This window comes from Carya illinoinensis, chromosome 10, assembly GCF_018687715.1.
Source record: "Carya illinoinensis cultivar Pawnee chromosome 10, C.illinoinensisPawnee_v1, whole genome shotgun sequence".
Classification (NCBI taxonomy): Eukaryota; Viridiplantae; Streptophyta; class Magnoliopsida; order Fagales; family Juglandaceae; genus Carya; species Carya illinoinensis.
In genome coordinates, this window is record NC_056761.1 from 39,413,979 (window position 1) to 39,438,083 (window position 24,105).

General features: G+C 36.7%; 4 protein-coding genes and 2 long non-coding RNA genes across 11 annotated transcripts; 3 read left to right on the forward strand and 3 right to left on the reverse strand.

The window, feature by feature from the left end:
* Nucleotides 1-1,701: 1,701 nt before the first annotated feature.
* On the reverse strand, nt 1,702-5,898 carry LOC122278129. 2 transcript variants are annotated; one of them, XM_043088230.1, is made up of 3 exons: nt 5,758-5,898; nt 5,061-5,174; nt 1,702-2,218 (listed from the first exon to the last, which is right to left on the reverse strand). In XM_043088230.1, the coding sequence occupies exons 1-3, from the start codon at nt 5,836-5,838 to the stop codon at nt 1,973-1,975; spliced, it is 441 nt and encodes a 146-aa protein (XP_042944164.1). In that variant the 5' UTR covers nt 5,839-5,898; the 3' UTR covers nt 1,702-1,972. The 2 variants fall into 2 exon arrangements, 1 of the variants encoding a protein (XP_042944164.1); XR_006229297.1 differs by lacking the exons at nt 1,702-2,218; nt 5,758-5,898 and adding an exon at nt 4,670-4,923.
* On the forward strand, nt 2,735-5,329 carry LOC122278128 (V-type proton ATPase subunit E2). Of its 3 annotated transcripts, none has more exons than XR_006229295.1 (6): nt 2,735-3,140; nt 3,417-3,517; nt 3,862-4,018; nt 4,485-4,687; nt 4,780-4,928; nt 5,083-5,329. XR_006229295.1 is itself a non-coding variant. In XM_043088229.1 (6 exons), the coding sequence occupies exons 1-6, from the start codon at nt 3,039-3,041 to the stop codon at nt 5,104-5,106; spliced, it is 687 nt and encodes a 228-aa protein (XP_042944163.1). In that variant the 5' UTR covers nt 2,754-3,038; the 3' UTR covers nt 5,107-5,329. The 3 variants fall into 3 exon arrangements, 1 of the variants encoding a protein (XP_042944163.1); XR_006229296.1 differs by having other exon boundaries at nt 2,736-3,140; nt 4,788-4,928; XM_043088229.1 differs by having other exon boundaries at nt 2,754-3,140; nt 4,829-4,928.
* Nucleotides 5,812-7,248, forward strand: LOC122278126 (protein RETICULATA-RELATED 3, chloroplastic-like). Its single transcript, XM_043088228.1, has one exon. It carries the CDS (start codon nt 5,961-5,963, stop codon nt 7,044-7,046), a length of 1,086 nt encoding a protein of 361 aa, XP_042944162.1. The 5' UTR covers nt 5,812-5,960; the 3' UTR covers nt 7,047-7,248.
* A 229-nt stretch (nt 7,249-7,477) lies between these two features.
* Nucleotides 7,478-14,903, reverse strand: LOC122278125 (putative zinc transporter At3g08650). Of its 3 annotated transcripts, none has more exons than XM_043088227.1 (6): nt 14,617-14,903; nt 13,155-14,043; nt 12,304-12,588; nt 10,820-10,948; nt 8,941-9,038; nt 7,478-8,672 (listed from the first exon to the last, which is right to left on the reverse strand). In XM_043088227.1, the coding sequence occupies exons 2-6, from the start codon at nt 13,623-13,625 to the stop codon at nt 7,859-7,861; spliced, it is 1,797 nt and encodes a 598-aa protein (XP_042944161.1). In that variant the 5' UTR covers nt 13,626-14,043; nt 14,617-14,903; the 3' UTR covers nt 7,478-7,858. The 3 variants fall into 3 exon arrangements, with proteins under 3 accessions (XP_042944161.1, XP_042944159.1, XP_042944160.1); XM_043088225.1 differs by having other exon boundaries at nt 13,155-14,049; XM_043088226.1 differs by lacking the exon at nt 14,617-14,903 and adding an exon at nt 14,257-14,608 and having other exon boundaries at nt 13,155-14,049.
* Nucleotides 14,904-15,996: 1,093 nt separating this feature from the next.
* On the forward strand, nt 15,997-17,251 carry LOC122278755. The gene is made up of 2 exons (XR_006229338.1): nt 15,997-16,187; nt 16,792-17,251. It is a non-coding gene; the product is annotated as an uncharacterized LOC122278755 (long non-coding RNA).
* Nucleotides 17,252-20,736: 3,485 nt separating this feature from the next.
* Nucleotides 20,737-23,848, reverse strand: LOC122278172. Its single transcript, XR_006229309.1, has 2 exons — nt 23,101-23,848; nt 20,737-21,263 (listed from the first exon to the last, which is right to left on the reverse strand). It is a non-coding gene; the product is annotated as an uncharacterized LOC122278172 (long non-coding RNA).
* Between the last annotated feature and the right edge of the window lie 257 nt (nt 23,849-24,105).

Here is a 24,105-nt window from a genome sequence, read left to right on the forward strand (position 1 = left end):
TAACTTGAGAAGGAAATAGTAGAGTTTTGAAGAAGAGGATTGGTTGTACATACGCCTCCAACCCTACCGAAAACTTTCAATTGCTCATAGGAGGGATCTCAAGCTCTCCCCAAGTTTTTTTTGGATCATTTCATATCACTAAAAGGATTGGAGCAGTAACGTATCGATTGAAACTTCCAGCCTCCTCTCAAATTCATCCTGTATTCCATATCCCTTAGCTTAAAAGGCAATTAGGGCAGTAGGTTTCTGCCATACCCACTCTACCTCTCACTAATTTTGAAGGAATTCTCAAATCTGAACTCAAAGAGATATTAGCTCGAACACTTAAGAAGATAAGAAATCAAACATCAGTTGAATTGTTGGTTCTCTGGCATGGCTAGGTTGTTGATGATACAACTTGGGAGTCCTATGACTAGTTCAAGGCATCTTATCCCCACCTTGTGGCAAGGTGTTTTGAAGAAGAGGATGTGGTGACACAATCATTTTGGTCAATTAGATAAATATAGTCTTTCCGCTTAAATAAGAATAAGAAGTGGTAACTCTAGTGTTGGATCTCCAATTGATGTGGTTGTTGCAACATATTTAGATGTGATAGTCAACTACACATGAATTGATTGAGTAATGGGAACAAGTTAGTAACTATAGCTTACTGTAGAAATGTGTACCGAGTCATTACTATTATATTGTTGTTTATAATCTTCATGAAACTCATTTGTCGTGGAGAAATGATATTTGCAGTAGTAGAATGCATAAGCTCAACGCAATCTCTTTTGAAAAGAGTGAGTAAATATGAGACCTACATGAAAAAAAAAAAAAAAAGTAATTTTTTAATAACAGATACCAATCTTTTTTAAAAGAATTGCGTGGTGCTTGCACACCTTACGATTGTATTTAGTATTATTCTTTATAGTAAACTGTTGATGGCTTCCATCAAATCATTATATGAATTTGGGCCGAAACAACTTAATAAGGCCTTCAAAAAGGCATCCTAATTTATCAAGGACCTAGATTCTTCTGAGTACAAAAACAACACAAGGGCTTGGCCCTCCGTATTAAAAGAGGCTAATCGAAGCCTCTGCTGGCCTAATATATTATATAAAGTAAAGAAGTGATTGGCTTTGGGTCATCCATTTGGAAAGTTGAAAAATCAAGACATACTGACATGTTAGAAGGGTCTCATAGGTAGGGCTGTAAATGAACCAGTCTGTTCAATAGCGTACTTGGTACTCGCTCGGTTAAACTCAAATCGAACTTGACTCGTAAAAAAAAAAAAAAGCTCGTTCGTGAAAGTAGATACCCGCTCGATTTGTAAATGACACATATCCGATAAAACTCGACTCGACTCGGTTAAGACTCGTTTAGGCTCGCTCATTTATGCTCGAGTCGACTCGTTAGCTCGACTCGATTAAAACTCATTTATATATTGATAAATATATACACACACCTATGTATGTACATATGTATTAGCTAATAATATAAGCATACAACTTTTATAATTAAATATATAATATGTATTCTAATTATTTATGTCTATATAGTGAATATACTTCATAGGTATATTTTATAATTTGTATAATAATTAGTCGATAAAATTTAATAATTTCATATACTAGTATATAGGAACCATATATGAAATAGATATATGCTATCATATTAAGTGTATGTATTAATAATATATGTAGGCATATAATATATTATTATTTTGGATAATATATGAGTTAGAGCTCGGCTTGACTTGAACTCGTTTGTGGGACAAGTTCAAGCTCGAGTTGAGATTTCAACTTATCAAGTCGAGCTCGAACAAAGATTTAAAAAAAATCTCGAACTCGAGTTCAAGTATTTTGAGTCAAGCCAAGTTCGACAAGTCAAAAATCGGCTTGGCTCAACTCGATTACAACCCTGTCATAGGCTTAGTAGTGAGGTTAATACGCTCTGCATGATTAGACGATGATGCACCAAGAGATTGCAGCTATCAATTTTGTTTCTGGATCTCCAAGGTGAGGACCGCTAGTTGTTGGACAACTGCATCAGATTGATGTTTCAAAGCAGCACCTCGATCTCCAGGGACTTGAATTGAGAATTTGTGAACTACTTCAATGAGATAAAGCCCTCCTGAAAGTGAGAAACACGTCTCGTCGGCCATTTGAAGAGAGAATGTGACCAAGGAACATAGGCTTTGGATGCCAATTTGTAACAATCTTACTTTGAGGGTGAGCACCTTTAGAAAACAAGAAGAAGAAGAAAGATAGGAAAAAAGAGAATGGTATTAGATTTATGCAAAACCTACAAAATATTTTGTCCTCCGTTCTTATACATCAAGGCTCACTGCAGCCAAATAACGGACTCAACTACCTCCTAAATAATACAGCTTTTGGCATAACCCAACAAAAGGAAATAACAAGGTAATAGTAATAAGTTAATAACCATACATATTTATACAGTAAGCTACAGTTATTAAAGCGTTCCCATAACTCAACTAACTCATGAATAGTTGACTAGTACATTTAAAGGTGTTGCAGCAGCCACGTCATTTAGAGATCTAACGCCGGAGCTTTTGCCACTTCTTATTTAAGCAGAAAATCTTGTTTATTTAAAATTTACAAGACTTGTTTATTTAAAGTTTATACAAATTAATTTGTTTTTTTTTTTATTTTTTTCCCTCTCTCTCTCTCTCTCAAAGAGAAGGAATAATGATGTTTTATAGATACGTACGTACGGGAGATAATGGGAATGATAGGAATTATTCAACGGGAAAAAGTCCGAAGGTGAAAAATCAGGAGGAAATTTCGTGACTGACGGGGAGTGATAGGACGACATGTCGTCCCCTTTTGTCGTCTTCAACCCAATCAACTGATCCGTATGGAGTATGAAAGAAATAGCACGGGTGATGCTGGAGTGGTATTGGTATTCTGCTTCCTTTGGCTGCATGCGTTCAATTAATATTGACTACGATTTGAAGCCTTGGATGAGAGTAGACGTAGCCATTGATAGAATAATAGAGTTTGTTTGAAGCAGAGAGAATTGGAGAAGAAGAAAGGATGGAGGACGGTGACGTGTCGAGGCAGATTCAGCAGATGGTGAGGTTCATCCGTCAGGAGGCGGAGGAGAAAGCCAACGAGATCTCTCTCTCTGCCGAGGAGGTTACCTCTACTTTCTCACTCTTTTTTTTTTTTTTTTTTGTTATTTATATATACTCATCTCAAACTAATTAAATAATGTTCTATCATTCGGTTTATTCACATTACACCAATTCATGATTACAGCCTTCGTTTTGACCACATTAGTTTATGATCATAGAATGGGTGTTTCAAAGCTAAGCTAAGCTACCTTTATATATATATATATACACACACACACACTTCTGATCCACTACTATTAAACGTTCCCCCTCTTTCTCGTGCCCCTTTTCTTTTCAGGAGTTCAACATTGAGAAATTACAATTATTGGAGGCTGAAAAGAAAAAGATTCGACAGGAGTATGAGCGGAAGTCGAAGCAGGTGGAGATTCGTAAGAAAATGTCAGTTTTCATGCATCTCCTCTGTTTCATTTTCATTTTTCATTAGTTACCTGAAACGTAAACTTGTCTTAGCATCTAATTAATTAACTGCTTTATATTTATTTCTTGGCATTGGACAAAAATCTGGTTGAAAGCTATTACAGCATATATTCCACATTTTATTGTAGACGATTTGTTATTTCTACTTATTTTCCTGATGCTCAAGTGCTGGTCTTTTTTACTTTCCTCTTCTCTTGCTTGACTGTGTGCTATATATTTCTGATATAGTTTTGGATGAATTTGTTCCTTATATTTTCCTATGTCTTCCCCTTTGAAATTCTTGAGGGAAAAAAATTGCTGTGCAGTGAATACTCAATGCAGTTGAATGCATCACGTATAAAAGTTCTTCAAGCACAAGATGATGTGGTGAATTCCATGAAAGAATCTGCCAGCAAGGAACTTCTGCGTGTTTTTGAGGACAATAAGTCATATAAAAAGCTTCTCAAAGCTTTGATTGCTCAGGTAATCAACATACATGTATTTGAAATTTCTTGCAAAAGCAGTTAGTTACTCATTGATCAGGTCATTGTGCTGGTATCAGTTAAACCAACTTGCTGGTTCATTGTTTTTGCATCAACAGACAACCAAATATGTCCAAAAATTTAAGTTCTGTGCATATATGCCAACTACTAGCTAGCCTATGCATTAATTATTAGGCGATGATCATTGATCATCTTTGACAGTCCATCATCCTTATAAGAATCTAGTTGTCATGGTATTTTGTATTATAATCGGAATGTCTTTGCTACTTTGCCTCATATCTTTTGTTTTTTATTTTTTCTTTTGAGTTCCAAATCTGATTGCGTACAGTATCGATACGTGATCTATCTGCAACATTTTCTCCTTTTATGAGCTAGTACCTCTCCTTTCCATTTTGACAATTTTTTTTATTTTTGGCCAATTGACTGGAAATTTCTGTGATTTCTAGAGCTTACTACGGCTGAAGGAGCCAGCAGTATTGCTGCGGTGCAGAGAGGTTGACCGCAAACTTGTTGAGTCTGTTTTGGAGGAAGCAAAACAAGAGTATGCTGGCAAGGCCAAAGTTAAAGCCCCTAAAGTTACCGTCGACAATCAAGTGTACCTCCCACCACCACCAACACCGAGTGCAATGGATTCCCATGAACCCTTTTGGTAAGATTTTAGACTTTATCAACAAAACATCCTTGGCTTTTTAATTATTACAATCTTCTTGCTATCACTGAAGACTATAAGCCTGAAGTCAGTCTTTTAGGGATACAACTGCTGACCCTTTTTTGGCTAATTGCTCAAAAGCTCGGGTGGGGTTGTCTTGGCTTCACAAGATGGGAAGATAGTCTGTGAGAACACCCTTGATGCAAGATTGGACGTCGTTTTCCGACAAAAATTGCCTGAGGTATGTATGTATTTTAGCATATTTTAACAAGAAACTTTCGTATATCAGCTCATATTGGGCTGCCAGCGAAGGAGATTAGATAGTAAAATGTGCAAGGAAATGTGTGAAGTTTGGTGTGGAAGTGAAACTTACATAATGATAATTGGGACTGCAGATCCGAAAGCGCCTTTTAGGATAAATGCGGAGATTTGGCAATGCAGAGGCAGGTTGCTGCATGTTGGAATGGTCTCCTCTCGGGGAATAAGTCTGTTAGACAGTGGAATTTATGGGAAACATTAATAATATGTAGTTATTGAATCAGCTTATTCTTATTAGAATTTGTTGTAAGAAGATCAAATAAATCATGTAGCTACACAAAAACTAAACAACTATATATACTTACAACGCAAGCATTCTAGAAAGTAGAATTTGTTATACGTTTGGTTAAATGAATGTCTACTCGTACGAGAAATAATTTTATTTTTCTTTTTCTTTTTTTGAAAAAAAAAATGACTTGGTAACCGACCGACAAAGTTCATGGGAGTGGCCTGATTGCACCCACAGCTATGGGCTATACTAATGGAGTAATGGGCATGGCATTTCATGAAGTCACCACCATCCCTATGCTCGTTGGGGTCGCATAAATCGAATTTTAGAGTTTTAAGGACGTGTTTGGTTTGTGGTATGGAAATAGGAACAACATTCTTATTATTTATTTATTTAGCCAAAAAAGACATCTAAAAGGAAAGGGTGATAAACATTAGATAAACAAATTTCTCGAATAACTCTAAACGCCAAGTCCAATTTTAAACCCAAGATTTACTAAGATTTTAATCTACCTGGTACCTACCCACCTGCCGCCCCCCTCTTCTCTGTCTTCTTTCTTCTCATATTGGTAGACATAGACTGGCTGCTGGCTGGGAAATTCCATCCCCGTGCATTTGGTTAGTCTTCCAACTCATTTTCGTGCGGGTGCGCGAAAACGACTGCCCTTGAGACTTTTCCTTAAATTGAGTCTTTTTTCTTCTCTCTTTCTGGGATTTGTTTACACGTATGTTGGCGGGCATGGCTCACGCTCAGCTTCACCTTGGTTACTCTGCTCCTTCTATTCCCAGGAACTCCCAATACCGTTGCAACGTTTCCGATTATCGCTTCGGTACCGCTCCTAGTTCATTTCCCTTCTCTTCATCATCTCCATGCTGCTCTTTTAATCTGATCCGCTTAAAGCTCTCCGAACCCGACAACTTTGTTGTGAAATCCGAACTTCCATCTTCCGGAGGCGGCGTTGGCAACAATGGGATCGGGCGCGGAGCTGGTGGCGGAGGTAATGGAGGCTGGAGCGAAAGAGATGGGAACGATTTCGGTGATTCTTTATCTTCCGGTGGGCCTGGATTTGGAATTCTGGGTCTTTTTCTAAACGGATGGAGATCGAGGGTTGCGGCCGATCCCCAATTCCCGTTTAAGGTTCTCATGGAGGAATTGGTGGGAGTCTCGTCTAGTGTTCTCGGGGACATGGCATCCCGACCCAACTTCGGACTCAATGAGCTCGACTTCGTTTTCTCCACACTCGTTGTCGGATCCATACTGAACTTCACTCTTATGTATCTTTTGGCACCCACCCTGTCTTCTTCGTCCACTAATCTCCCTTCCATCTTTGCCAATTGTCCCACGAGCCACATGTTTGAACCGGGTGCCTATACCATTCTCAATCGGTTTGGGACTTTTGTGTACAAAGGTGCAGCCTTTGCTGCTGTTGGGTTCGCTGCCGGGCTCGTGGGGACTGCCATATCAAATGGGTTGATCAGTATGAGGAAGAAGATGGACCCCAATTTCGCGACCCCCAACAAGCCGCCTCCGATGCTTTTGAATGCGCTTACTTGGGCCATTCACATGGGTATTAACAGCAACTTCAGGTACCAAACTTTGAACGGTATGGAGTTCTTGCTGGCTAAGGGGCTGCCTCCTTTGGCATTCAAGTCCTCGGTGGTGGTTCTCAGATGCTTGAACAATGTTCTTGGAGGGATGACATTTGTGATACTGGCCAGGTTCACGGGGTCGCAGAGCGTCGAGGAAGCAAAGCCAATTGGAGGAGAGGTTGAGTTTGTTCCGGAGAAGCAAAAGTTTATTGATGGATCTTAGAATTTCCAGAGCAATCCGTCGACATGCAAGCGATGTATTCCAATTGTGATCGTCTTCATCTTTTTGGCTCTTTTTTTTAGGCGTTTTTTTATAATTTTCATGTGCTCTTTCATATGTTCATAACAAAGCTTCGTTGTGAGGGCTCATCTTGATCACCATAATAATTTTGGCTGCAATAAGAGTCACGATCCTATTTTCTGGCTGTTTGTTTGGAGATGGCTCAGTAGAGCTGTAGAGGTGCGAACAAAATGTCGGCCTTGCTAATTACGTGTAGAAGTTGAGTCGAAATTGTGGTACCCGGTACGTAACCTTTCCTTGTTTGACACGATTTGACATATTTTACGCATAGACAGCCATTTGGTACGAAGAGACGGTGGCTTTCTAATTTTCTCGCATACACATTTCCATCTCATATAGGCAGCAACAACCGGGGGGGGGGAGACCGTTCATAGAGGTCTTTTTTTTTTTTAATGAATAAGAAGCGGGGGAAAACCCCATATTCTTCGTTCATTCTGTAACAGGAAAAAAACTAAAGGATAAAATGTTCGATTCTGTAAGACAGCTCTCGTCTCCTCGCGTACCTTGTCCTTTATAACAAACCTTTGGCATTGCCGAGAAAAAAAATACCTTTCGCATTGAATCTCTAATGGAATTTTTACGGGTACGCTTTGTCTAGCACGGGCGCAAGCTCACATGTTGGAAGATGACTGTGCCAACCACATTCATGTTGGAAGATGACTTTTCTAACCACACCAACAAATGCCGGTGGACCTAATAATTATACATCACGCATGAGCTGCAGCAGTATCAATTTATCTGACAGCTTCTGGAGCAGAATTGCAGTAAGGTGTGTGCAAGCAAACCAACTTGGTGAACGTTAAACACAATGTAGCAAACACCACTCCTATCACAAGCCCACAACTGCTTTTCCGTGAATCCAACCTAACTGCTCTCTTTATTATTGTTCCAAAGCTTGGGATTAACCCCCCGCAAGCAAACACCATCACATGGTCCAGACCAGTGTAGTCGATTCCCGCTAGTATCGCTCCAATTGCAGATATCGGAGCTGTAGCTCCGATTAGGGCAGCAGCTGCAAGGGACCCATGCCAGCTGTCAGTAGCCCCAAATATACAGCTGGCCACGGCTGCACCCCGAGGGAACCCGTGTAGGGAGATGGGAAGGACCATGTGCCGACCAAGTCCAGGAGCTTTTGATGCAGCCACTCCTAGTGCAAGACCCTCAGCCAAGGCATGAAAGGCAACCGCTCCACATGACACGAATGACTGGAGGGTGTGAATACTCACTGAAAAACCACTTACGGTAGGCAACTTATTAGCAGACGCTCTTCTACGATCTGCTAGCTTCAAAACACTAGAGCTTGCAACATGCATGAATGCAGCTCCTGTAGCAAGCAGCAATATAAGAGGCATAAACCCCATTTTTGATGACAAGAGAAGCTGCAGTGGTCGCCAGGCACCAAGAACAAAGGCAATGCCAGAAGCTGAACCCATTAAAAGAGCATGCTGAAGATGGAAAGCAAGAGCAAATGAAACAAGAACAATTCCACCCAGCAATGGCCCAAGCCCAAAAAGTAGAGAAACCAAGAAGCCAGAAGCATCCTCTGAGCTGTAATTGAGAAATTTAAATTAGCCAAAGAGAGGAACTGTAATCTGTAGGATTAGGGTGTAATAATTGTACATCATTTTTTTCAAAGATAGGAACTGTAATCTAATTCAAGTCTAGTGGTGATGCTGGTTTCTAAGTTTGCAAGTGTGCAGTTATTAAGTTATACTTATCTTTTTGGTAGGTTATATGACTATAATACCAAAAGAAAAAAGGAGGCCAACTGTGGCCTTATCTTCTTTGACAACATATTATTCCAGAATAAACTCACCTGTAGTCATGGCTGACACTCTGAAATAAAGTGCCAAGAGCTTCCATAAATGCTACAGAAAGTGTAGCTGCCGATGCAACCTGGGATGAAGAGGCTTCCTATAACCAATAAAGATAGGAGAGACTACAGTTATCTTCCACTAAATGGGAAACCACAAGCAAAATGCAAAAAACAAAACAAACAAACAAAAACAAAAGTGAAAATTGAAAATATAATCCAAAGAAATCTATAGCTACTTTTTCTCTCTTTGACATAAGGGGGGTGTAATCAGTCCGCCAGGGGGGGGAGAGGGGGGGGGGGGGGGCGTCACGGACCGGTCCATGATTTTTCCAGACCGGATCGAACCGGACCAATACCCCTAGGGACCAGACAAGACCGTTAGGTATTAGTCCGGTGGTCCAATCGTTCCGATTCAGTCCATATGAGTTAGGAACATTTTTTTTCTTCTTTTCTTTTTTTGCCAAATAAATTAATAAAAAAAAATTAATTAAATTAGAAAAATTAAAATTAAGTGAACTCTTTAATGTGGATTATGTAACTAACTCGTTAAAAAAATAATTAATTATAACTCATTAAAAAATAATTAATTAACTAATTCAAGCACTTGCAACTTAGGTATCTTAAAAAAGTTACTTAATTACTTTAATTAAGCGTAAATAGTAGAGTACGTATGTACATATAATAACATATATTATCACATGATTTATCATATAATATATTAGTTAATTGATAGCATATATTATTTTAACATTTTATATGGTCAATGATAATAAATTCGATAAAAATTACATAATTAACTTGTACAACTCCTATATAAAATAATATATTATATATAAAAAATCTTTAAAAAATTATAACAATCTAATTCACTCGGGGGTCCGGTCCGGTGAAAAAAATCCACAATCCGGGACTGGACCAAAAACTGAATTCCTCACAGACAAAGGACTGAAACCGACCAAAAATAGTTTTGGTCTAGTCTGGACCGAAAAAATTTCACCCCTACTCTTTGTTATCAAACTTCCAGTTTTCAAATGCAGGCAAGAAGGGAAGTGCGGCAGAAGATGTAAGTATGCATCCAAATTCAAAGTCCAGCACAATTTGTATAATTACACTGTAAACTTATTTTTGATAAGTATAATTACACTGTAAAGTGTAAACTACAAAGACTTGAGACACTCAACTCAACTAAATCAATATTCCAAATAAAAAGTTATATGACTAAAGAAGCACATGAAAGTACATGGACTGGGAGTTGATATGGTAATAATTATTTAGCCAATGCCAGAAAAATTAATTGCAGTATGATAGGCACGTTGATATGGGAGACAGTGAACAGTGATAACTACAGTATTGTTTTATATGCAACTGAAGATTTTATTAGAAAATGGAAAGGTGTAGCCCTAGTACACCAGCGATCATTGCAGTAGGATAGGCACAACTTAGATTATGTAACCAAGAAGAGCCAGGAGTCCAGTGAAAATTATATCAATAGCAAACGAAAGGCAATATGCAAGCATGAGACTCAGCAAAGCACTATTGATGACAGCTAAAATAATGAAGGAGTTTCTTTTCCCCCTAATTTTTTTTCATCAGGCAAAGTGGTTACAAAGTGCATAGCAACTCCCACAGTGGGTTACTATTGTTACCACCTTTTCACCATACTTGAGAGTTAAAGACTTGTTGTATAAAACTGGGAGTTAGTAATGTTCTAGTGATACAGAGGCTCAAGAAAAGTGAAAATATTTTTCTTGCTTATTTAACAAGAATGGATAGGCTGACATAAAAACTAAACAATACATTCTGAAAGCCTATTGCTGAAAATCAGTATTAATGTTTAAGTATCAAAAACAATATGTAGAAGTTTGGGGAGAAACATTACCTTAAAGGCATCAGGCAGTACCTCTGCAACAACAATCCAGATCATACATCCAGCAGCAAAGCCCGTACAGAAAGGCAAGAACTTGTTAAATGCATCAGCACATATGAACGAAGGCACTGCTACAATAGGCTGGAAACAAATATGCCAAAAGCCATTGAGTTGAAGATGACCAAATTAATATATAACTATTATTTTATTGATATGTTACACAAGCACCTAACGGATCTTGAACCCACAATCACGAGCTCTATCCATCATTGCAGGAGGAAATGCCATTTAAGGTTAACTTTTTTTCATTCACCACTTAAAACAAAATCCAATTCTGTTAGCTTTAGTCTGGCATCAATAGAGACAAAAAAAACATATTAGGTTCCTACTTTTCTAACCACACTGAATATCATGTTAACCCAAGAAAAACCAACACAAGTCTGATTGGGTAGTCAAAGTTTGAGCACAATGTTCATGGCCTCATACAATGGCAAAGAATCTGAGTCTATCGAAATTCAAAGGATGAGCAAATAAAAAAAACAAATGACTGAACTCTTATGACAAAAAAACAGCCAATCACCCACGGGTTTAGGTCAGACTCGATGAGTAGCAAATTTGTCCCCTCCACCTGGACCAAAACAAACCACAGATGGAAACAATAAGATGCTCACAAACTTCTGAAAACATGGAGATTCAAAGTAACGGAGACTGCACTTTTTATCCATATGACTACACTAAGGTTACACAACAACCAGCATGCAGCCAGAATGCCAGAAAAATTTTCAAAAAATTTTCCCTTAAGCACCTATCCTCGATTCTTTTTTTTTTTTTTTTTCTTTATGAGAAGAGTAGCATATTATTTGGGTTGGAAATTCTTGGCACGTCCCATCAACACGACACGAACACAACACATAATAATAGGGTCAGAGTTAGGTTTAATCGGGTTTGGTCAATTCAGGCCGACCTGAATCCAAACCAGTTATTATTCAGGTCACTGTTGAGTCAACTTGAGGGTTGACAGGTTAACCTGATTCAGGACAAACTATCACTCGAGTCATTTGGTCACGGATCACTTGGCCCAACCTATGATCCACCACATGATTTTTTGCTAAAAATTGAGTTGAAGATTTTTTGCACTCATTTAAAATATTTTCTTAGAATTATATTGTATAGCCTTTTGTCTCATTATCCTATAGTAAGAGGCATCACATGTTTATGATTATTTTTCTATTTCTGTTTTCATGGGTCAAACAGATCATGTTGAATAATCAACCTGTGAACTAAGCATATTGAGTTTGGGTCGAGGTGATTGACCCTTTTAATATTTGTGTCCAGTTCGTGTTGATTCAAAAAGAAGCTGAACCCGAATGACTTGATATTGAACCCAACCTGATTGATTACCCGACCACTATGACCAAATTGATCAAAGAATGCATTTTGCCCTCAAGGTGAATATATTTAAAAAGCACAATCGATTATAAAGCATAACATATTACCTGTGGTAATGATGTAATCACACTCCATAACATGGCATTCTGTGGAGAAACACCTCTTGATGCAAGCACCATACTCACAGCTAATCCCTCGGGTATGTTGTGCACAGCAATAGCCAAAGTTACCAAAAGACCTTGAGAGAACCCCTTTGAGCCAGCAAATGAAACACCAACGCCAGAGCCCTCCCCAAATGAATGAAGTGTCATTATTCCAATAACAAGAATGACTTTAGCTGCATCAGCACCTTTTATGTCCAGCATACTTACTTCTCCATATTGTTCAAGAAACTGAAACCCAAAAAGTGATGTAAGACGTACTATCTTGATACAGTCACCTTATTTATTATAGGAGAAACCACTCTTTTAGGCAGAAAAAAGCATATGTACCATGAAAAGCATTAGTTTAAAGAAAACCTGCTTAAAGACATAATCAATCGGTGGAATTGAGGTGGGTTGAGTCAAAGTTAAAATATTGGGAAACCCCATGCATAATTGTAAGGATTCCCAAAAGTAAATGTTTCACTTTTACCAAATATATAGTGAAAGAGGCATCTTTATTTGGATACACATTGGCAAGCCTGGGTATATCTCTATTTGAATTTCTTCAAATGCCATATTGGACAAATAGAACTAACTACGCTTCTAATTACTTACATATATTGCCTTGCCCACATTCAGAAAAATAATAAAGCATGTTAACATATATTCGTAATAAATCTAGATAAAAAGCAAGAAACAAATATATACACACAACACAATGCAACATAAATGAGAATGCCAAGAGGCAGATGCTGAATTTTGAATGCAAGGGGAACCAGATAAATGCTGGTAAAGTGAAAGACCAACGACATCACCTTTTTACAGAGCAAAACAAATATTCCACCAGCTAAAATCCCAATCACAACCCAAATTCCAGTATCATGCCCTTGCTGCCCTTCCTCTATGAGATCAAAACTTGCAGCCAACATCACACCAGCAGCAATTCCATTACATAATCCGGCCCACTGAGGATCAAGCTCCACAAAGAAAAATGGGACAGCACCTAAACCCGAGGCAGCAGCCATTGCCAATGTAAATAATGCAACTGTTGAAACCGAAGCTTTGCCACTTCCGCTCTTCCTCTCTCCCAGTCCATTACTAGTATCCACAAAATTAAAGGAATTCTCTATGGCAGTGCCATCTATAACATTACTTCCGGCATTCTTGTGTGGAGCAGCCCTCATCTTTCTTGACACTTCATTTTCAACCTCTTCTGTTGCATTACTGAAGCACAATATAGAGGAGAACAGAAAGAATAACAAGATGTGCTTAAATCTCAACCACATTTTAGCCCGTAAAGGTATCACAAAAAATAATTCAGAATCTCATCTAACAGAAAAGATATTTTCCATCACACGAAATAACAAATAGTGGCCTCTCTAGTCTCCCTGGCCCCCAAAATCAAGCACCTACAAGCGAGCTCAGCATCGAACAAGGTTCCTCCCACATGCAGCATCTAAATTACAATTCAGGAAAGAGCAAAAAAGAGGCAAAAACTCTTTTGACTTTCAGAAAGAATGCACTTCGAAGCCCATTTAGGTGCAGCAACTAGAAACCACCAATCCTTGTAGGATGTCTAGCTTGAAACCAGCATCAGATACGTCAAGACATCAATCAGGTCTCTTTTCCCAGGAAGAGTAATTGACAGAGTTACTACCAAAGCAGTAACATTACAAGAGTGACATTATCCTCAGCACCACATACCTTCACCTTCACACGAAAGAGGTAGGTTTAGCGTGCGAAATTTGACCCAAAAAAATCAAAATAAAAGAGAGAGAACAAATCATGGATATCATGTAAAAATTTTTTTTTTGATAAGTCTTCACCAAAGAATAAGATTTGACTCCCGAAATCCTAAGATTTCCAGGGAGAAATGTTGGATCTTTCTAAGCAAAATTCAATGGAACCAAACACAACCTTATAAAAGATGCTAGTTTTCTGAACCCCCAAAAATCCCAATTTCACAATCAACGATAGCTCCAACATCCGATCCCAATTTCATTTCAGACTAGAAAGATTGAAAAATAATACGAAGTTAAGAATAATTTTCGATGATATCCCGTCCAATGCCCCATCAAAGAAATTAAACTCAACAGCCATGAGAGTGATAATTGCACGGTTACACTAGCGGACCCTTTTTTGGGTCCTAAACAGTTCGATAAGGAAAACCTAAAAACAGAGGAGATATTCTGACTCAAATGAATCAAAATTTAGGATAATAAAAGAAAAAAATACAAAAATTGGGAATAATCAAAAGGAGAAAATAATCGGACATACCCAATGGGAAGAAAACGTAGAAAAGCCTGCTCCTGAAGAAACGAACGAGTTAATGACTCGGCCCGTCCAAACAAACAAAAAATACCCGTCGAGTCTAACAGGATGGCAGGCTCCAACGAAAGGAAATTAAGGAATAAACCTCGGCGAAGATGTTTTTTCTATTTAAATCTCCTGGAATTTATATAGACATAAAAATCAAATATAAGAAGACCCAAAAAAATAAAATAGGAAAGGAAAGGAAGAGGTTAAGTTAAAACTGGATGTTGACTCGGCACGTTGTTTTTCAACGAAAGACCACCGAAACCAAAACCAGCGACTTCCCCCATATGAGAAAAACTCAAACCGGTCGGGTGTTATTCTCATTTTTACACCCGGCAATAGGAACTCAACACATATGATATTAAGAAATGATATTTACAATTGTAATTATGCAAGTGGCGTACAGTCGTTTTGAAAAAAATAAATTAATATAGAATCTAAATGAAAAAAAAAAACTAACTTTTTTTATTATAGACCCCACTCTTTTTCAAAACAATTGCGCGACGTTTACAATTCCACAACTGTATGTAGCATTGCTCTATGAGATTTATCTGTCTTAGAGTATTGGCAATTGATTCTTTATTTTCATATATAAAATTATATATTTTAAAAATTGATTTTGATTATGAAGGAAAATTCCTACATTAGATTATGTATTTTTTGATCAAATAATAATAAAATAATAAAGAGAGAGAGAAAAAAAAGAAAAGAGAGAGTTGGGAGGAGAGAGAAAAAATAATAAAATAATGTTTAAAAAAGGAAAATGACATCTTCAAAAATGAATAATCACTGTTTATAATTATTTAAAATTATAAAGATAGATAAGTCAATGAAAGTGATTTTAAGGCAAATTTATTCAACCTTGAGAATAAAAGTAAAGATGAATAAACCATTGAGCTCTTAAGAGTAGAACTAACCTCATTCAATCATCTATACTCCTTTCTCTCCTCACCCCTCCAAACTTGTAGTCACCGTCCATTTCCAATACAACACTTCTATATACAACCACCGGCGTGAACCGGTTGAAATATGCCATGTCACTTGAAATTTTATGTTTAAAAAAATAATTCGAAATATGCAAAAAAAAAAAAAAAAAAGGTGGGAGGGAAATCAAATAACCCAACTCCGCGTTTCTCGATCTGAATTCAAATATACTAAGGTTTCGTTTAGTTATACAGATAAGATGAGATGTTTTAAAAGAAATAAATAAAATATAGTTATAATATAATTTTTTAATATTAATTTTGTATTGAAATTTGAAAAAGTTAAATTATTTATTATATTTTGTATATAGATTTAAAAAAATAGTAATAATAAATTGAAATGAGATAAGATTTTTTATTTTATATAACCAATCCAAACCTAAGCTTTGAAGGATCCTATCTATGGTCGCCGCCATGGACTAAAACAGTTGTTACGGTGGCCATTCGTCACACATTCCAAATCTAAGTCGTGGTCGTCGATCTGGGTTAGACTTGATTTCCATATCTGAGTTGTGGTACTGCTTCTTCCACTGCCACAATCCTTCAAATGTGAGTTTTTTTTTTTTTTTTTCTCTCTCTTCTTTTCTGTTGTTCTTGTTCTTATTCTTCAAATGTGGGTTGGACTTTATTTTTTGTTGTTCATCACACATTCTCTTATTTTTTGTTGTTCTTATTCTTTCCTTATAACCTTCCTAGATATTTATTTTCTGAATTGCTCTCCAACTGGTAAGTGGAGCTTTAACTTCACTTTTATTTATTGTTACAATATATCCTGGATCTTTGTTACCTATATTGGATTTGTTAGGTAGCTCGCAAATAGATTTTGTGGAATATTAGATTCTTTTGCTAAGTATGGAGCATTATTTGTTAATATCCAAGAGGAATCAAAGAACTTACATAAAGAATTTAATGAGGGCTCTTTGATAGCCTATATTGTTCTGTTTAAGTTTTGAGAATTACTGAGCAATGATTATACATATTTGATTTATGAAGATTTTGTGGAATTTTCAAAAGTTCTAAGACCTTGTACTATATTTGGGTTGGAGCTAGAAATTTGGTTGGGGTAGGGTTTTCATTTTTTCAATAATTCTGAGGAATGTTAATTGGCGTTCATTGCAAATTATTGCATTGGTGTTTTGTTGAAATATTGAAGCTCTGCCAGTAGAGACTAATGGAGATATCTTAGAGGATTGCTATGATGGCCTCAATCAGATGCGAAGAGATGTGAGTTCTCAGATGAGCTTTTTAATTACAACTTTCAAATCTGAGGAAAAATGTCACTTTTACTTGCTGCTTTGTAACAATGGATTGATACTTGATGTTAAGTGCAGTTGTGCGATAGTGTTGGTATTGCACGTCTGTTAAATGTAACCTTGGTTTTGCCAAAGTTTGAAGTGACTGAATATTGGAATGATTCAAGGTAATAGTAATACGCCTTTATCTTTGACGTTGGGATTGTTCTGAGCAGCGAGCTCTATAAGGTTGTGTTGTTATGCTTGCAAGAATCTGTTTGCAGTTTAGAAGCAACTGGCAGTATATGGGTGTTGCGTCCCATCTTAGACAATGGTGAAGTAATGAATGGAGGTTATTCATAGTTTTCCTTTGGTTCTACATTTATGCAGATCTTGTATAATTATTTTATGTTTTATTTTTTGGCACCGGGTATCCAAGAACAAAATCCCGACTAATCTCAGGAGTGGACCTCGAGTAATTCAATTTCCCTAATCAAAAGGTCCCTATAAATGTTTTGCACCCAAGATGATTTGAACTTTAGACCTAAAGGGAATATACCACCAAAACCAAGGCTTTTACTACTTGAGTCAACTCCTAAGGATTTAATTAATTTATAATTTGTTCATTAATTAATAATGAGAATACCCTCTTGGAAAAGGGAAACCATACTCAAAAAGGTAACTCAAACTCTGCTCATAATATATGTTGAATTGAACTTCTTTATGCTTCAACAGTCAACTTATTCCTTGTTCCTCGTTTTCCTTTTAAAAAGTTGCGTTCTTTGGACAACTTATTCAGATATGTTTTTTATTCTTTTCTAATCAAACCTCCAACATTATTTCCAACAGCACGTGATGAGGTTTTTTCAATATAATAAGTTTAGCATAGCTTTGTTTACTAGCCTGCCATTTTTAAATATATATATATAATCTTTATTTTACGTGCATTTGAAAGGGCACTTGAATTAAATAGTTGAAATTCTTAGGCCTATTAATAGCACAAAAGACACAACAACCAAACACAAAACTAAAAAACAGAACAAAAATTAGTAAAAATGCACCTTGATTTCCACCCTGTCATCCTCAAAGTCATAATAATCAGCAGAGCTATTGGGAAAGCAGTGAATTAGTGGGGGTTTCTTAATATCTGCAACTTCTTTATGGAACCAAATCTGCACACCAGGAGAAAGCCTCTTAAATTGCTTATAGTCTAGTTAATGGAACTATTTCCCTTTTGAAAAGCTTCCAAAATCTTCCATAAAGTGAAAGAAATGAATTCCCTTTAAACTTTTCTATACTTCCAGATCCACTTTAAACTTTTAAATATTAGCCACTTAAGAATTCATGGAATTCCCTAGCGTGGCTAAGGTCCATATTTAATTGCACTTAAGAACATATATGTTATGAGGAATGTCTTTGAGAAACTAACATTTTAAACATTTATTTATAATTTGCTCATTTCTGTTTACTTCTTAACTGAAGATTTAACTTCCAGGTTTGAAAGGTCAAGGAATTCAAAAATCACTCATCATTGGCATTGTAGTCATTCATTATATTGATTTGCCGTTAACAGGGATTTTCATCATTAAAGGTGCACATCAAATAGGTTTGGTGCAATCCGATCCATTGTATCGGTTCATAGATTTTAATATGATTTGAGTTATACAATATTGCTATTGACAATGCATTTGTCTCCCTTTCAGCATGGAAAACGAAAAAGAACACCCATCTACATTAAGACCATCTAGCTCAAATCCCTCATTCGCGGTATGTTATATTATTTAATATATCGATAATATTAGATTCGAGATTAGTTGATATTTATTTTCAAAATACATTAATAACTTATCCAATAACATTTTAGGACATACCCTCAACTTGTCCAAACATCACAAATTATATGCACGGTTACTATAGACCAGTGTCTACGAGGTCACTGACTTTTCTGCCATATCCTGCTGCCAACCAATATCCAAGCAACCTACATGTAGTGATGTCATATTTTTCATTTAATTTTAATAAGTTGGTTTTTTTCAAGAGTTTAATTCCATTTTTTTTTCTTCTTGCCAGAATGCTAGGTACTCATTTCAACATGGCATGGAAGGCTCGATATCACTCATCAATACAAGCTCCATTACAAGCAGATTTCTTATTACATAGGATAATAGACTCGATTGTGTGGAAACTGAATCGCCATGTACATCCTCTAGAGTTGAAGAAAGTAATACAGATAGACCAAATACATAGGATACCAAATATGGCAGTGCCGGAACATCTGAGAATGTAAAAATGGATGGTGATAATGAGCGAAAGTCGGGGATGGAGTTTAATTCTCTAAAATATTTAATGAGTTATTATAAGGAATATGGTAAAAAATGAGGGTTTGCAGCGATGACAAAAAAGAGTGAGGGGGAAGAGGATGAAACTGTTAGATATGTCATTCTTGCATGTGCCCGTGGTGGGAAGGCCCAGAATAGGACTTTGAATGTCACAAGCCCACGTCCGATAAGAAAGAAGGAATGTAAGGCAAAGATTAATGCCTTAAAAGCTGCTGATGAAAAGTTTCGGCTGACTACATTTCATAATATCCACAACTACGGCCTTAGTCCAAAAAAATCTCATTTCTTTCGATGTAATAGAGAAGTGAGTGAATCCGTAAAAGAGTCGTAGATATAAATGATTTAGCTGGCATACGAATAAATAAAAGTTTTGGATCTCTTATTGTTGGCATGGGTGGATTTGAGAACTTCCCGTTTTTTAAAAATGATTATCGTAATTACATCGACATGGCACGATATCTACAACTGGGCCCAGGTGGTGGTGGAGCGCTTTGAGACTACTTTTTACGGATGCAGTACAAAAATTTGAGATTCTTTGTATTGATGGACTTGGATGATGACAGGAGGTTAAAGAAATTATTCTTTGTTTTACTTATAAAAAGATGATTTCAAATCTTTTGTGGTATTTTTTGTTGGTGGTAGTTTCTAAAGTTTTTAAAAGAATCATATACCAGCCAATTTAGCAAGACCAAAAACTTGCCTGCTTTGCTTGGTTTCATTATTCTTGGTTTAGTATTGTTATTGTAATCCCCCATGGGACGATTTTATTCTGTTTCTCTTAAGCATAGTTCAAGCAGCAGTTATCATGAGCACACAAAATGATGCAAGGCAATGTGCTTCTGAGTGTAGAAAAAGCCGGAGGTAGTGGCACAAGAAAGAAAGAGAGCAACTTTATGAAACATTAGATGTCCACATGAAGCCCAGTTCTGGCCCTTGAAGAATACAATTTGATGTTGCTCCATCAAATACTTGTTTTTATAGGGAATGTAGTGGGACAAACAGTTTTATCTAGTGGGAACCGTGTCAGTAGGAATAAGGAGTGCTTTTGTTGCTAAAGATTGGCATTCTACAACCGAAAGCGTTTTGTACTGATGAAGTGACATCAAGAATATTATCATCAATGAGAATGGTTCTTGTGGCCTCTTAATATTTATTTCCTTCTCAAAGACATTTTTTCTTTTCTCCCAAACAAAACTGCATGTTTGTTTCTTTCTGTGTCTAGCAGAGTATAATTTAAAAGATCTAAACTCCATTTTACAATAAATGGTTTTGGACAACAGTAAGGTTAATTTAAGGTGCAAACCAATTCATTGATTATTTTGATGGGAGTCCTACAGGCGAATCATGTTTAGGGGAGAAGTTGGGATTTTACTGCTTGACAAACAGCACTTAATAGAGTTGTATTGCAGCATTTCAATAGATATGAGTTTAAGAACAACGCTTAACTTTCATTTCATGATCTATCACCTGTAGATTGTCATTTGGGTGAGCTACAAAAGTAATTAATAGAAGGAAAGAAAAAATAGATGCGCTCCAACATATCTGTTAATCAATACAAAAGTAATGAAGTAGTAGTCAATAAAAAAACTACAAAAGTTTACTCCCCCAACAAGAATATAATAGAAGCAGATGATGGATCTACGTATATTAACTCCACATCAAACCGACACTCCAAGGAGGACAGACAATCCCAATGCCAACCTGATGGCACAACACTAATGCCATCTTTTAATGACAACATTCCAAGGGTTTGATCCCTCTCCCCTAATATAAGAGCCAAAGTCCAATACAAAAACATAGTACTACTAATGCAAAACCACAATACATTCGAAGTAGTGTGCGTAAACGCCTTATTTCAGCTTCTTGTGTGTGATAAACCAACTCATTCTCGAACTAATCCACTATCTTACGCAGCTCAATCTTCCTCTTTTTGAGAATCTTGACTATCTTCTCGAGATCTTTATCCTTCCGTAACAGGTCATTGATTCTTTCTTGAAGTTAGAGCTCAGTCACTTGATTACTTTCTGCCCACTGGAAAAACTTGCAAAATGGTCCTAAGCATTATAAGACACATCATATTAATAAACACCTCAAGAAATATTTAATGTAAGGAAAATGATGTAGTTACCTATGTGTTGTACTTTGGACACCCTAAGAAGGGTTGGTTAGGATTTTTTGCGATAGTTAAGTATTTCAGTGTGGCTTTAATCTCGCAGAAGCACAATGGTTGACCCAAAGTATGTTTAGCAAATGATGAAGAAGACATTGATGATGATGACAACACTTCTAAGATGAACCAAAATAACAATCAGGTCAAATTGGAGAGAGGGACTAACACTCAGTCCAATGAAATCTATGGTCTGCCAGCTTCTTAATTGCCTTTTAAACTCCTTTCCTGATTTAGTATCTTTTTATTTTTATTTTTTTATCAGTTTCTAGAATTAGTTCATTTCTCCTTCCATGAGTGCACATTTCCCTGCATAAATTTGAAGCAAATCTTTGCCTAAGATGAATACTATACATGTACCAAAGTATAAAAAATAAAAACAACATAAATTTCTCTTGAGAATTCAAAATCATACTCTTTAGTTTGGAGAAAGGTGTCTAGATGCAAGCACTGCTTTCTTAATCTAAAAACCACATCTGAGAAGTACTTTGAGACTGGAGTAGTTATAAATTGAAAGACCATATCATCACTCACTGCATAACCAAAAAGATAATATTGCAGAACACCAAAAATGTATTTTACATATTATACTTAATCAGTATTTTCTGCTTGGAAAAGATTAAAAAAAGATAATGGTTTTATTAACACAATTGAAGTGCTTAAAAGTAATGTTAGAAACCATATCACTGTCCCACCATCATCCCACTCATACTAACGTGGTAGCCATTGAGTTATACTTAATTGAGTAATGACGCATACCACACTCTCATCCCACTTTTATCATACTACATAAAATGTGACACTTTTATCACCATTGAATCATCTTTTATTTTTTTAACAAAAAATCTCAAAGGTTGATCGGCAAAACCACGGAATCATAGTGGGATGTAAAATTTCCTACTTAATTAAATGATGTCACATATACAGAGTGGGATAGTGTTGTAGTTTTTAGCATTACTTGTCTTTCATTGAGCTATGCTTCTTTTAATGACACATTATTTTGGTCTATTGGCTTTTTATTCCTTCAGTGTGTGTATATTGTATCATAGAAAAAACCTAGTAAGGCAATCATTGTTCTTTGGAAAGATAAAAAGCAAATAATCCCTCTAATCTGTTCCATTTTTTTTGTGCAAGATCAAAAGCTAAACTATCTATTAGGTTCATATATGTCTGATAGGGTTCATGGTTAGCATGCATGGATGGCTAGAATTTTAGTAAGACCAAAAAAACAGTTTGGGCAATATAATTTCTCACTTCTTTTCCCCTGAGAAAAGATAAGAAACTGAACAATTCTATATTTATGGTTTTGAATTTTAAAAATTCTAATCTATCTAGGTCCTTTTTTTTTTTTTTTTTTTGTAATTTAGGGAAGGTTGTAATCTGTGGTTTCTTGTACTTTTATAGAATCCAATAGGTTCAAACTAAACCTTGGAATTTAGAAAAGTAATCCCCAATTTGAAGTTTTTCTTATGACAAAGTATATCCATATCAATACCTACTAACTGCTATCTCCACAAACCTAAACTATTAACCTCAAACAGTCTTGTCACACAACGACTATATTAACAATGATTTTAATAATTACATGAGTAAATAGTTATTGACTTCAAAATAATCATTCAAAAAATCTAGCCTTTGCAATAAAGGGATGCCAAGCACATCAAGTATGTATAGAATGCATGTTGGAAGCTAAAACCAAAACACATAAAAAGGAGAAAACTAACTGATTTGAAACTTGGCCTGATTGATGATTGTGCCAAATTTTTAAGGGTTATGGTTTCGGTGCTCTTAGCTCACAAGATTTCAGATCTAGGTGGAGAAGACAAAAGGGGTTCATGGGTTTGTGGGTTCAAATAGGGTTCATGGCTCTTGGGTTAGAGGTTGGTTCGTGGGTTTGTGCGTTCTTGGCTCTTCAGTACGAGGCTGAAACGTGGGTTTGTGGGTTCGTGTCTCTTAGGTTCGAGGAGAAGATGAGGGGCCACTGGTTTCGTGAAGAAGACGAGGAGCCACTGGCTTCGTGGATAAGACGAATACCGATTGGATTCGTGTAGAAATTTGTCACGATGAATCACTAGCTTCGTCGGAGCTAAGTCTTCCTTGGGAAGACGATGGAAATGGGGAATGGGGAAGAGGGTCTCAACCGGGATGGAGGGGGATGTAGTCTCGTTTGAATTAAAACGGGAACAACGCCGTTTTGAAATGTGCCACGTAGAACACGGTGACACAAGATTTCCCCAGTTGGTTGTAAGTAGACTTTTTGTTTCCCATATGATTGTTTTGGTTTTTTTCTCATTGGGAATCTATGACTGAAGGAAAACTAGGCCTACTAGAAACTCGAAGCCCTCCCTCTAAAGCCCAAATCCCTCCCTGCTACTTGGTAAAAGTTGATGCCAATAAAGAATCGGATGCTGCAAGGGAGGAAACACAGATTCGTATACGGAATGTGGACGTTGCAATTACAACTGATGAGGCAGCAGTACCTTAGATGGAAAAAACAATGATTTGTAGATGGAGATTAGAGTACTCTGGATCTGTTTAAGAGCCTCTCACAATGCAAGCAAAAGTAATTTCAATTAATCTAGAATTATAGAGAGAGAGAGAGAGAGAGAGACCATTTTCCTCAACTTGCAATCTGATTATTTTGGTTTTTTTCTCACTGGTAGTCTGGGATTGAAGGAATAGAGACGCGGAAGGAGGCCGACAAGAGTGGGGGGAGAAGGAGAGAGAGA